At 37.6% G+C, this 14,753-nt stretch overlaps 1 protein-coding gene across 1 annotated transcript; it reads left to right on the plus strand.

Annotated features, from left to right (window-relative positions):
- The first annotated feature begins 2,588 nt into the window (after positions 1-2,588).
- Positions 2,589-13,781, plus strand: scin (scinderin). Its single transcript, XM_079484963.1, has 16 exons — positions 2,589-2,871; positions 5,116-5,270; positions 8,563-8,724; positions 9,439-9,588; positions 9,735-9,827; positions 10,249-10,381; positions 10,677-10,765; positions 10,847-11,062; positions 11,262-11,395; positions 11,484-11,574; positions 12,015-12,185; positions 12,279-12,456; positions 12,539-12,660; positions 12,853-12,930; positions 13,118-13,178; positions 13,262-13,781. The coding sequence occupies exons 1-16, from the start codon at positions 2,679-2,681 to the stop codon at positions 13,429-13,431; spliced, it is 2,196 nt and encodes a 731-aa protein (XP_079341089.1). The 5' UTR covers positions 2,589-2,678; the 3' UTR covers positions 13,432-13,781.
- Positions 13,782-14,753: the final 972 nt, after the last annotated feature.

The following is a 14,753-nucleotide window of genomic DNA, read 5'->3' on the forward strand; positions in this document are numbered from 1 at the left end:
AACTTGCATTACATGTATATACTGTTGAGTTCATTGCAAATGATCAAAATTTAGGTTGACTGATGCTGTCTTAGTTTATCATCCATAAAGTAGGTTGACAGAATCACAGATATGTCCAATGCACAGGTCATCATTAGCCAATGTTTCTAGGCCAAGGCCAGTTACATTATTGCTCTGTTGGCGGGCAGATTCAAGGAAAAGTTCACCCAAAAATGAAAATTGTGCCATTATTTACTTACACACTTGTCATTTTAAATCTGTATGTCCTTCTTTCTTTTGCAGAACAAAAAATACGATATTTTGAAGAAGGTTCTTATCTGGCACCCATCAACTTGCATTGGTTTTGTGTCCATACAACAGTACTGAATGGGTGCCGGCGCTGTTTGGTTTAACAACTTTCTTCAAAATAGCTTTTGTGTTCTGAAAAAAATCCCACCTGTTTGAAATGACAAGAGGGAGAGTAAACAAGTCTTATTACTCTGAATATCTTTAGTTCCATAATAGCTCTGACCTTTACATAACAAAACTTGCCGGAGGCTGTGTTAGGTTTAGTTTATCAAGTTTTGTCACAAGTACAGTGTAAAACATTTCTGTGGAAATGACAAAATTACTGCAGCAGTTTGCCAGTAATTTACTGTAGACTTACATTTATGTAATTTACTGGCGACAGTTTGTTCAAAGACAATGATCATTAATGATCAGCGTAAACAACATTAACAAGTCTTTATCCTTACAGAAAAAAACTATAAAATAACAGCCTCCTGCAAAGTATTCTGGGAACTAAAATTAGAAAAGGAAACAGAAAAAGGTTTATTTGGTTTTCCGGTTCCCTGAGTGCTTTGCATGTAAAGATTTCTGTAAAGATAAAGACTTGTTAATATTTAATATTCATTTGTCTTGGAACAAACTGTTGCCAACAAATGAGATCTATATAAATCTAAAGTAAGTTACTAGCTGCATAACTACAGCAAAAACATTTACAGTACATACCGAAGTGTGTATCATGTTACGCATGGCTACTGGTGTTCTCTGCCAAGAGCTATGAGGAAACTCAGTTAAGGTTCATTTTATACATTCATTTGTTGACAGGCTCTTTGGTGGCACCCTTGACTTCCTGAAATATGTGAAACTGCCAAAGAAATTGGTTTCCTTCTGCGGTATGTGACACTTTCTATGTGGCTGTAGTGTCACGGCATGCTTCCTGACTGAAGTTATTTTTTATTTCAGTATTTATAACAGTAAGGTCCTTTAACCTAGACTATTTACTTAACTGCTTGTTTTTTCCAATGCTTTACATTTTTTTCTTCCTACCCTAAGCTCAACCCCACCCATTTTGTTGAATCAGAGGATTAGCTGTAACTCATTTCAACATTTTGCAATCACCGTGTTCCAGTAACTCTTTGGATCTCTACTCGTGGCATCAATTTTTGCGATTGTCTTTACGATAGATCAAATTGCATCATTCTCATTAATTGGGTCAGTGCCCAGATCCTTTATTGATAAATGGCTTCGATAAATGGTGAAAGGCTTTTTGTCTTCCAACTTATTGAACTTCCCAGTGCCAAAGAAAAAATTCAGTATATTTATTAAATACAATCCATTTTTGTGGTCATAAACACACATAATCCCCTTTCCTTAAATACAGTACAATTATACCTCTTGCTTCGCCTTTTAAAATGATGTTTATGTCAGAATATGTCATTTTCTTGTTTTTTCTTCAGACCCTTTAAATGAACCCTTTCATGAATATGTGTGTAATGTTTGGTCCTGGTATGCCAGTTAGTAATACAAGATATGATTCCAGTCATTTTGGCCTTGTGGTGACATTTTTTCTCCCCATGAGGTCAACAGCAAACCAAAACTGAATGATGTTTATTCGAAAGGTTCAGGGGATGGCATATACAGTTTGCACAGTATAAAATCATTCTACCTTATGGTGTTGACCGAACAGCGCGACAATCACTTTCATTGGTTTTGCGTCCATATAGAAATCAATGTTTGCCACCGCTGTTCGGTTATCAACATTCTTCAAAATATCTTCTGTTCTGCAGAAGAAAGTCAGTCATACAGGTTAAAAATAAACGACAAGAGGAAGAGTAAATGATGAAATAATTTTCATGTTTGGGTGAACTATCCCTTTTTGTCAGTGTGAATGCGCATTCTTTGTGAAAGAGTTAATGGATGCAATCGCTTTGTCCTTCCGTTTAATGTGTTTGTTCTGTGTTTGAAGCAATTTGAGCTTGTGGGTAAGCGGTATATAAAATGTGCAAACCATCTGTCTAATGTAGGGTCTTTTGTTTGTTTGATTTCCTGAGAATGTGTATTTCTTGTCATTATCATTTTGCTGTTTACATGAAAATCAGGTAATGTTCTCTTGTGAAACAAAACATTAAGAAAAGAAACCAACACCTAAATGAAAGCATTAAACAACTGTTCCAATGTTAAACTTGACTTACTTTCAACATTCCAATTATTCAAAATTCCACCTTACGTTACCTCGCTCTGAGTAGACTTGTCACACCGCTTTGCCATGTTTCTGAACACACCCACTTTGTGTGTGTGTGCAGACATCTGCACACTGCTGTTATTGATTCAGTGCTGTCAGGCTACAGTAGCTGACAGTCTGCCTCTCCCACTTCATCATCTCACCTCATCTCGCAGCTTGCACTCGCTCAACCATGGTTCTCCACCACAAAGAGTTCGAGAAGGCTGGTAAGGTTGCTGGTCTCCAGATATGGAGAATCGAAAAGATGGAGCTGGCTCCAGTGCCTGCCAACTTACACGGCAGCTTTTATGTTGGCGATGCCTACCTGGTGCTTCACACTGTCAAACAGAAGAACTCGTGTTTTTATGATCTGCACTACTGGCTGGGTAAGCACAGTTCTTTACTTGAAATGCCCAGTGGGTAAAATCGGTTGAAGTTACATTAATATTACAATGGATTGTTTCCTAAAATATATATGCTATGTGTATTATATTTGTATAATTTATAGAATATCTACTGCCTGAACTTTACTGAAACATGCACTTGAGCCTGGAAATAAAGCATTCTCGAGACACATTGTGTGTGAAATGTTTAAGAGGGTATCAGTGAGGTCAAACTGTAGCGTGTGCACCAACGTTTGCCAATGATATATAATGAATAAAAAAATAGAAGTTTAAAAAAATCTCAGTCGCTATTTAACAAGTTGGCGAAAGACAAAAGGAAATTAACTTGTTTCAGATTAAAAATTCTAAATAATCCAAAGTAGTATCCAAAATGCAAAGCTTACATATATGGCCCCATAAAACGCAATATCACATCTGTAGTGAAGGTTGTAAAGTTGCAACGATATTAAAACTGGACTTTCATCTGTAGCTAAATAAATAACACACAATGACTGTACGTGGGAAAACTCCACAAACAAATACAGACGAGAAGCTGTCTTGACTGACATGTTCAGTGTTGAGTGAACAAGCTTTTACTGTGCAAACAAGTTGTCAGATGATCACAAAGTTGTGAACGTTGATAAGCTTGTGCAGCACTTTGTGCTCGAGGGCTTTGTGTTTTTAACACATTAATATGTGTTGCCATTGTGAGGAGACGTTTCTGTTTAATAGATACTTTAGAAACAAAGTTCTGTTAAGTTGCAAAACTGCAAAAAAAAAAACTGAGGAAGTGGTTAGTTGACTCGTGTCCTGTATGTGTGGTATGAACAAATTACAAAACAAACTGTTAATAACATAGTTTTATATTATTAATGGGGTTGGGTATCGTTTTCATTTTATCGAGTTCCGTTTTGGTTCTGCTTATTGATTTCAACTCTTATCGATTCCACAGTTAAAGTAAAACATTAAGATATCAACCTGTATAGTCATTTAGCCCGCTTATTGACTGGTTTGCAAAAATATATATATTTGCATGAGCACCGTTTTGTGTTTATATACCCACAGCAACCCTGTTTTGTTTGATTCAATTTGTATTACCATAGTTTTACATCAGGGTTAAACTATATAATGAATCTATATGGTTAATTTGAGGTTTCTGCTTTGCTGCAAATTCAATAGTTAAGCTATATGCTTCTAGTCAAAATATGGTACATTTTAAAAAGACTTTTATTGAGATATCAGCAAATCACAAATTAACATATACGGATTTATGAAAATATGCACACAGGAAATGATAAGAGGAATTGAAATTCTAATTTCATGTATTCGATTCCTATTCCTTTCGATTCCGATTCCAAATTGAAATTGATTTTTGATTCCCAATCCTAATTGTTAATATATAATATAAAATACCACAAGTGAGATTTATCTTCATTGTAAGTTTTGTTTTATTTTGATGTCACACCACGGGAAACATGTCCCGATGATAGTAAATAATTATGAATACAATGTTGCACTCTTAAGGAGTTAAACCTGACCATTTTTAATGTCGCAGTTTCTTAAACATTCAAAGAATAAATAAAACAAGAAAATAAATAAATTACGGACAATTAACCATTTAGTCGCCAGAATCCATGTACAGACAATAGCCACTTAATACAGTTTCCTTTTTCCGCTGAGTGCAAGCACTCTCTTCACTCCATTAGATGCTTTAGACAAGTCAATAGCACTAAGATGTTCTGGCCTTGGCTTGTCCTTTTGCCTCAACTCTTCCGCAAACGGTACAAAAAAGCCTCCATTATGAGTCATTGACCACAGTGTAAATAGATTCCTGAATGAGGCTTCTGCCCATCATGTCTTTGTGGCCAAGATGTAAAGCTTGTCATGAAATGGACAGCATTTAACAGAGAGCTTTGCAGAAACTTTGCAGTCTCACCCTCGTGCGATACATCCGTTGTCACGGTCTCAGCTTGTTTAAGTGTAAATTTTGATGCTTGGTGAGAGGAAAAAATGAGAAGGTGAAAAGGCAGATGTTCTGTTGTCTGTATGCAGAATCATGACTATTGTTGTCTGCGGTGTCTTATTTTTCACATTTCCCCTTTTGCTCCAAGTAATGCAGAAAGGAGTAATATGTACACTGCACTGTTAAAATGATAGGATACAAGCATTTATATTCAATCATCGTATACTTTTTCTGTAATTTTACAGTTTTTGACCGTATCTAAAAAAATACTTCTGTCTCTGTAGGTAAAGAATGCACACAGGATGAAAGTACAGCTGCTGCCATCTTTACAGTTCAGCTGGATGACTACCTGGGAGGGAAACCAGTTCAGTATCGTGAACTCCAGGGTTTTGAGTGCACCAGCTTCACCAGCTACTTTAAAGGAGGAATCACATATAAGGTCTAACAAGACAGTTATTATTAGAGATGCGCCAATATATTGGCCAATAAAAGCATTTTCAGGGCCGATATATTCTATCAATCAAACGGGGACGGGAAATGCAATGAATTTTTGCTCTCTATATAGAAAATGTTAAGAAACATTACCCGTTTGATGTTCAATATTAATATTTTTTTATATTTAATATATTAATTGGTAAAATATCAATATTGTATCAATTAATAACATTCAGAAAGTTAAGAAATATAATTGAATCTTCAAAACCGGCATCTCTCTGACTAAAGACAAACATAAAGCCATCCTTTATTCTAATGGAAAGACTGACAGTTTTTGTGAGGTTTTAGTTTATTTTTAAAAGGCAAGGAGCAAATTGTGAAAATGTTTCCACCTCTCAGTATAAATCTTAGTCTTTGTGTACAGTGACTCTGTAAGGAGTGTGGTGAAAACGTTTCCAAAATAACCCACTTTCCTACCTAAGACCTTCCGTTTCGCTTATACCGTCACAAAAAGTGTACACCCGGCGTAAGTGTTTGCTAGTTTCAGCCCGATGCAGTTCTATTTTCCCGCCCTGCGCCGTGTTGTTTAAATAGCAAATGCATTTTCGCCCATTTGTGCACACATGGGCCTAATGGTCAAAAAAATAGGTGTGTTCAGGTGTATTGTTGGCGCTATTTTGAAGAACTGAAAATAGACTGCGCTAGAGACTAACTCAAACCTGGTCTAAAGTCAATGGCGCAAAATGTTTTTGGTTATTTAACACGTTAGTAAATGGCAGGTGGCACAACTCCGCTTATTACACACAGAGGGACTCACAGTAGCACACAAACATTCCCAAATATTACAAATAAATGTATTACGGTGTATAATATTATTATTGTGTAAATAAAGATAAAAGATTTGGCTTGTCCTGTAGATGGTCTGTTCACGCGCTTTAACCTCACGCACGAGCAGATGATAGCAGATTAAAATTGTGTGGAAAGAGAGTGCAAACTATTATAAAAGGGCGCAATAAGCAGCAAAGGCTGAGCACCTCAGTAACCTCATAGAAACTAACTAAAACATCCAATGTTTTTATTAAGTACAGTTGCTAAATTTACAAATAAACAGACATCACCTGACCTGGTTATTCCGCCAGGCCTTGGTAGCAATGAATTCATGACATTTTCTACAGAGAAAATCGAAAACATAGGAGACAAAATAGTAAAAACTCAACCTCCAAGTCTGTCCTATGAATTAGTACCAACCATCGCCCCAAATGAAAGGCTGCAGAGTTTTTCACCTATAAAACATGAAGATTTAATTAAACTTATTGCAACATCTAAACCTACAACATGCTTATTAGACCCAATACCAACTATATTATTAAAAGAGTTATTACCTGTTGCAATTGAGCCCATTTATAACATTATCAACTCCTCAATTAATCTAGGCCATGTCCAAGGACTCTTTAAAATGGCTGTAATTAAGACTTTTATCAACAAAACAAAACTTAGACCCCAATGAACAAGGAAACTTTAGACTGAATTCAAATCTCCCTTACCTGTCTGCAATATTCGAAAGAGTAGTGTCCACTCAGTTGTGCTCTTTCTTACAAAATAATGACATGCACAAAAATTCAGTCAAGCTTTAGACCACATCATAGTACTGAAACTGGACTCATTAAAATGACAAAAGACCTGCTTATAGGATGAGATAAAGGTCACATCTCACTCCTACTCCTGCTTGACCTTAGGGGTGCGTTCGATACTGTAGACCATAACATACATTTAGATCGCTCACAGAGTTATACCGGTATTCAGGGACAGGCACTACAATGGTTCAGATCTTACTTATCAGAAAATAACCATTTTTCCATTTAAATGGTGAATCATCAAATCTAACGGTAGTAAATTATGGATTACCTCAGGGATCGGTTCTAGGACCCTTGCTATTCTCCATATACATGCTGCCCTTTGGAAACATTATTAGAAAACATGGAATTAGCTTCCACTGTTATGCAGATGATATCTTATCAAGACCAGATGAGTGCATCAAAGATATAAAACATTGGATGACTTGTAATTTCCTTCTTTAAATTCTTATTAAACTGAAATATTACTTATCAGACCAAAGACACGTAAGAAGAATATTTCGATTAGAATCTACAAATTGAAGGCTGCACTGTTACTCCAACAAATACAGTAAAAGATCTAGGCGTTACATTAGACAACAACCTGTCATTTGGAAATTACATCTCAAATGTCACAATGTTCGAAATGTTGCCAAATTATGAAATATTCTATGTTTTGCTGACGCGGAGAAGCTTATTCATGCATTTATGACCTCAAGACTTGACTACTGTAATGCGCTACTTAGTGGTTGTTCTGCATCATCAATAACCAAACACAGTTAGTTCAGAATGCAGCTGCCAGAGTTCTAACCAGGTCCAGAAAATACGATCACATAACCCCAATGTTATCAACCCTTCACTGGCTACCCATTTATTATTGTATTGACTCTAATACGGTTTAGCCCCAACCTACCTAACAGAGCTTCTATCACACTACAACCCATCACGCTCTCTAAGATCTCAAAACTCAGGACTTTTGATAACACCTAGAATAAATAAATCCACCAAAGGCGGTCAAGCTTTCTCATACGTAGCACCTAAACTCTTGAATAGCCTTCCTGATACTATTCGAGGGTCAGACACACTCGCCCAATTTAAATCTAGATTAAAGACGCATCTTTTCAGCCAAGCATTCACCTAATGCAAAATATGCTAAATAAACCACCGGGAGACTGCTGACATTCGATATTTATTTAATAGAATAATCTTGATTGCTTGTTCTATAAACATTTCAGTTTTTCTTATTATATCCTGTAAAGCTGCTTTAGAACAATGCACACTGTGAAAAGCGCTTTATAAATACAATTGAATTGAATTGAATTGAATTGAATAAACTAAAAAGTGGGCCAATTTGGTCCCAAATAGTACTGAAATAATACACTTAAAACTATACTATAAATTGATAGTAAACTTACTAGATTGTAAACTTATATTTAACCCTTCAACTTAATAAACTTATAAAGTATATTTTTTGTAAGGGAAGTACAAACTTGTTGTAAAAACTGTGTTGTGACACGTGTTCAGGGACACACAGCCCATCTGTATTTGGCCACAGACTAAAAGTGACTCATGTGCTTAAAATGGAAAGCATTTAAAAAAAGGAAAGCGTAAAAGAGGGATAAAATACAAGAATCATAAGCACAGGAATTTTTAAAATGACCCTTCTTTTCTTTGACGTTTTAGTCGGGAGGTGTGGCATCAGGATTTCAGCACGTGGTCACCAATGATCTTACTGCCCAGCGGCTCTTCCACATCAAGGGCAGACGCACCGTCAGGGCCACAGAAGTGCCTCTCACCTGGGCGAGCTTCAATAAAGGCGACTGCTTCATAGTGGATCTGGGCGCGGTGAGACCTGACAAAAGGACAGATGATGATGGAGTTAGAAACAATACTAAAAGAAATGATAATTATTTTCTCATTTTCATGACACTTAAAAGCAGTGTGATTCACTCACTAAAGATTCAAAGATCTTCAAAACATAGATAAATTCAATGTCATTTTGCAGTTATGCGTTGTTAGCCATAAACAGAAAAAGGCAGATTCACACTTGATACCCTCACTGTATGTATTTTGGGTGGGTTAAATACTCGGATTATCGTACAAATACTTTGACAGTCAACATAAGATGTTAAGAAAATATTAGGAGAGTTGAAGGGGCAGAAACACAGGTTTACACTTACTGTAACAATAAATGAATCTTCCAAGTTGACTTGTGTTGACCATCGGATCCATGAGCCTATTTGCAGGAAGATTAACTCTATACTTGTTTGACAGCATACTTTTCCTAATTTTTCTTATGTAACATACAAACCATAGTATAAAAGAAACAGCACGTATCCAGATAAACACCATTCCATACTGACAGTTTAGCAAGAATGTGCTTTCTTGCAGAAGGACAGAAAAATACACACAATTAAAACCTTATCGCTAGGATAATAACAGAGAATGAATTTGAGACCAATGTCTTTCCTGTGAATTTTCACAGTATTGTAAGAGGAAATACTGGCACACAATGACTAAGAATGAAACATGAACACAGACCACTTGTTGTGTTCCCAGGTAATCTATCAATGGTGTGGATCAATGTGTAATAAGTTTGAGCGTGTGAAAGCTGCTCAGGTGGCTGCCGGCATTCGAGACAACGAGAGGAATGGAAGAGCCCAGCTCGTGGTTGTAGAAGAAGGACAGGAGCCTTCTCAGATGAGCGAGGTAAGTAATACAATGCGACCAACTTTAAGCATCTGGTGGAACGTGTACACCTTTTTGCAGTTAAATCAATATTTGCTAAAGCCAACTGGATATCTGGTTTAGCTGAAAGGTTTGATGCAGTCTTAAATCGCTTTTGCACATCACAGGTTCTCGGTGTGAAGCCTGACCTCCCTGAAGGTGATGATAATGATGACATGATTGCAGACATTTCTAACAGAAAATCAGCCAAACTTTACATGGTAAAGAAGCATCTTATTTCACTTACAGTTGTGGCCAAAAGGGATGCATTTGTACCATATTTGCTTTTTTGAAGGTAGACAATCAAATACGTGGAGTACGTTATAAAAAAGGAATTTATTTATAATTATATTTCTTAATTATTATTTTAATGATTTAACATTTTGTAGTCATTTTCCTATAACTTTATAAACGTTGTACGTATTGTGTGTCATTTTGTGCATACTTTAATATTTTCTTAGATGAGCTTCAAGTTTACACCTCAAACACACCATGCGTACAAATTCAATAAAATGTTTGAATAAAAAGCAAAGATGTCAACTGTACAAAGTTGGATATCGCATTGGCCACTACTGTATTCAGTATGTCTTAATTCCATATATTCACATAGACAGAATACCAGAATCCCATTGCACCTCACAGGTATCTGATGCTACTGGGAAAATGCAAGTGTCGCTTGTGTCAGAAGAGAATCCATTCAACCAGACTGACCTGCTGTCGGACGAATGCTTCATTCTTGACCACGGGAAAAACAAGAAAATCTTTGTCTGGAAAGGTACACCCACTTTATTGCCCCAAGATTGAACTGCGATCAAGTTTTGTTTTCGCATTTGCTTCTTATTGATTTGCATGACCTATATGGACTGTCTTTCTTCTGCAGAAGATATTTTGAAGAATAATTGTAACCGAACAACAGCGGTACCCATTGGTTTTGTGTAATGGGTACCACCGTTGTCTGGTTACCAACATTCCTCAAACAATCTTCATTCTTGTTCTGCAGAAGTCATTCAGGTTTGAAATGACAAAATTGTCATTGTTGTGCGATCATACCTTTAATGTTTATGATCTAGGCCGCAACGCAAATCCCAGCGAGAGGAAGGAGGCCATGAAAACAGCTGAGGGTTTCATCAAACAGATGGGCTATCCAGCAAACACACAGGTTTACTCTCAAACCTTAAACTTCTGCATATGCTTCATTACATCCTCCACATATTTATTATTGCGTCAATTATTTACACAGATCCAGGTGCTTCCGGAGGGGGGAGAAACGCCCATCTTTAAGCAGTTCTTCAAAGGTTGGAAAGAGAAGGACCAGGCCGAGGGTCTCGGCAGAGTTTACGTCACTGAGCGGATCGCCAAGATTCAGCAAGTCCAGTTTGATGCTTCAAAGCTCCACGAGTCTCATCAGATGGCTGCTCAATACAACATGGTCGATAACGGCTCTGGAAAAACGCAGGTCACAGTTTGCATAGAAAAGAACAGTGATTGCAAAGGCTAAAGTGTGCTTGTGTGTGAATTATGACATTTGAATACAGGAAGAACAAGCGGATATTACAGTCATGTTGCTGAATAGACAAAATATTGATGTTCTTGATGATGAAGTTTTAATATTAAACATAATATTAATAATTAATATATATTGTGCTGTTTGACAGATTTGGAGGGTAGAGTGTGGTAATAAAGCCGAAACCAAAGTTCCCATCGACCCCGCAGCGTACGGGCAGTTCTATGGAGGAGACTGTTATATAATATTATATACCTACCCCAGGGGAGAGATTATCTACACATGGTAAGATTTGTAGATTTGTACAAACAGTTTGTAACTTAAGTCTGTGCCTGCCAGTAAAACAAATAAGGCTGCGTGCTCACACTAACAGGCAGGGGTCCAGCAGCACGATCGATGAGCTGACAGCATCTGCCTTTCTTACTGTTGAACTGGACCGTTCCCTGGGTGGAAACGCTGTTCAGGTAAGAGGAAATATATGTATGTCTTGATTAAAACAGGGCTGGACTGGGCTTTCGCATGGCTCGAAGCTAAAAAATATGTTGACACTAGGACCCCTGGGCATCGTAAAGGGACAGTTCACCCAAAAATGTAAATTCTGTCCTCTTTACTCAGAGAAAGATATTCGCAAGAATGTCAGTAACCAAACAGTTCTTGGCCACCATTGACTACCATAGTAGGAAAAATTACATTGGTAGTCAAAAGTGCCCCAGAACCATTTGCTGTCCTACATTCAAGAATCTTCCTTTGTGTCAAAAGCAAATTTTCCGACATTTGTGATCAATGGTGGCCAAGAACTGTTTGGTTACATCACTATAGTGAATACTAAAAAATTGACCTTGTTACGATACTGTACCATGTCAACTCGGACAAGACCTAATCCGAATGGTTCATTACCATGTAGGTCCGGGTGACTCAAGGAAAGGAACCGCCACACCTGCTGAGTCTCTTCAAAAACAAGCCTCTCATTGTATATAAGGAGGGTACGTCTAGACAGGGAGGACAGGCACCTGCTCCCCCAACCCGCCTCTTTCAAGTGCGCAAGAACCTCTGCACTATTACGCGCATTTGCGAGGTGAGTCCAGAATATGAACTCGGAATGAAGTTCGGAGTATCTTTGATGCATACAGTATATTTGCTGTAAGTTTGCTGCCATGTGGTCTGAAAGGTTGAAGCGACGGCGTCAAGTTTGAATACCAATGATGCCTACCTCCTGAAGTTGCCTCAGGGGAATGGGTACGTGTGGAAAGGGAAGGGGGCCAGTGAGGAGGAGGAACAAGGGGCAAAGTATCTGAGTGAGAAACTGAAGTGCAAAACCAAGCTGATAAATGAAGGACAAGAGCCAGGTAAGGACAAGAGCCATCCGACACATAAATATCTATACAAGTATTTACACACTCATACTCATTGCCTATTGTTCGTTCAAAGAGGACTTTTGGAAAGCTCTGGGTGGAAAGGCTGAGTATCAAAAATCCAAGATCTTGGAGAGTGAAAATATAGCACATCCTCCTAGATTGTTCGCCTGCTCCAACAAATCCGGACGCTTCGTTGTGAGTATTAACTGATAAAAAGAATAAAAATGTACATGCGTTTCTTGAACTCATAATCTGGGTGTTACAAGCTTCATGCTCTACCAGATGAGTTGACACGAGGACATGCTTACAGGAACAACGATCTGATAATGTTAAATAATGCCTATTTTATAGCTTATATGTGTTAACAATTCATTTTTTTAATTCTAGATTGAAGAGGTACCTGGTGAGTTTAACCAAGATGATCTGGCAGAAGATGATGTCATGTTATTGGATGGCTGGGATCAGGTTAGATTTCTTTTCATCATCTCCTCCAACGCTTTGCACTGCAAACGTAATGAATCTCTCTCTCAGATCTTGAAGGACAACAAATTGCCTCTGATTAAAGTGTCGGATAATCTATTCAAAGATTAATCTTCACTTTCTTTGGGTCTGGGTTTCAATGCACCACTGATCCCCTGATTTCGTTGCTTAGGTGTTTGTGTGGATTGGAAAGGATGCTAATGAGGTGGAGAGGACTGAGTCTGTCAAATCTGGTAAGACCCCCTGAAGCATGAAGTTGATTTAACAACAAGTTTACTGTCTGTGACTTTTACCTAGTGAATTTGTACACTTACAGCAAAGACATACATTGAGACAGACCCATCGGGGCGTGACAAGGGGGCGCCTGTGGTGGTGGTGAAGCAGGGACACGAGCCCCCCACTTTTACCGGCTGGTTCCTGGGGTGGGACGCTTCTCGATGGGACAGCGGTGTTGTGGCTGGAGTGAAATCACTGAAGGTTAACTGATGGCTGCAGTTATGCAAATGATGAAAGATAAAAGGGATCATTGGCTTCTTAGGCATGAGTAACTAGCTTGAACTATTTCATTTTCATTATACAACAGTTCTACACAGTAAAAAGTAGCTAAGAAAAAATGAAGCCAATCTGGCTTTAAAAAAAACAGCCATATTACAAATATTAATATGAAGTTTATAGAAACATGGTCTCCAAAGTCTTTTTGGAATTTTGTCTTGATTTTTTAAAAGCACACAAGAGCCATCTAGCGGTGATCTGTGTTTGTAATGTTTTACAATTGCTTACAAAGCTATTTACATTTTAAACATTGAAAATTATAAAATAAAAATAAATGTTGTGTCTCTATGGTTCATTATTAATTGCAGGAAATAATGTCAAGAGAATTCATAACATTCAGCTTCCAATTTCACTTGTGATTAAAATGTAAGTGATTTTGTGTCGCTGTTAAAATGCATTTTAACAAACTCGTACACAGGATGATCTCAGCTATATCACTTGATTAAATAATATTTGTGTTACTAGCTGTTAACTCAAACATTTGCTAAATCAGATTCGTTTTAACTGGCAAGTATTTGGCAGGTCACAACAATGTTTTATATAACAGACTAGAGTAAGCAAACAAGGATTTTTATATTCAACTTATTGTTGAAATAAGAGATTTGTGCGGTGACGGTGGCATTGCACGATTCGATGTGCTTCGGCAAACGTGGCATTCAAATGCACAATAAATGATGTGGATCAAAACTATATCATAGAGACGAAAAGGCACACACTGCCCTTGTGTCGGGGTCAAAAGGTAAGGTCATTCACGATCTCTCGTGCATTTATTTATTTAACCACACGATGGCGCACAAGCGAAATAAATAAAATAAATAAAATCTGACCTTTCGATGGCATCGACATAACACGCAAGATAACACCTCCTGTTGTAAAACCCATTACATTACTTTGTAACAATAAGGTGTTTAATATACTAAAAATGTTATAAAACAACAAAAGTAAACAGTAATGACATAAAACTCCTTTAGTGTTATGACATAAGGGAATCAATTCTGTTGTATTTTTAAAACCCCCTCTAGATTCACGCCGTGACCTCTATTTAGACTTTGCTGAATATGCATCTTTCATTGAACCCGTGAATGAAGTAATTGAACTCTTCTCGAGGTGCCAGACCACTTATCCGGTACTGAATCAACTTTGTGATTTACAATGAAGCTCGGATGACCGATTGCTTGACGACGAGCGATCGGTCAGAAGGGTGTTCTGTGATCAGACCTCCGGAGTGTTAATGGCAAGCCACGAAAGCGCGATTG

The sequence above is a fragment of the Barbatula barbatula genome, assembly GCF_947034865.1.
Source record: "Barbatula barbatula genome assembly, chromosome: 21".
NCBI classification, from domain to species: domain Eukaryota; kingdom Metazoa; phylum Chordata; class Actinopteri; order Cypriniformes; family Nemacheilidae; genus Barbatula; species Barbatula barbatula.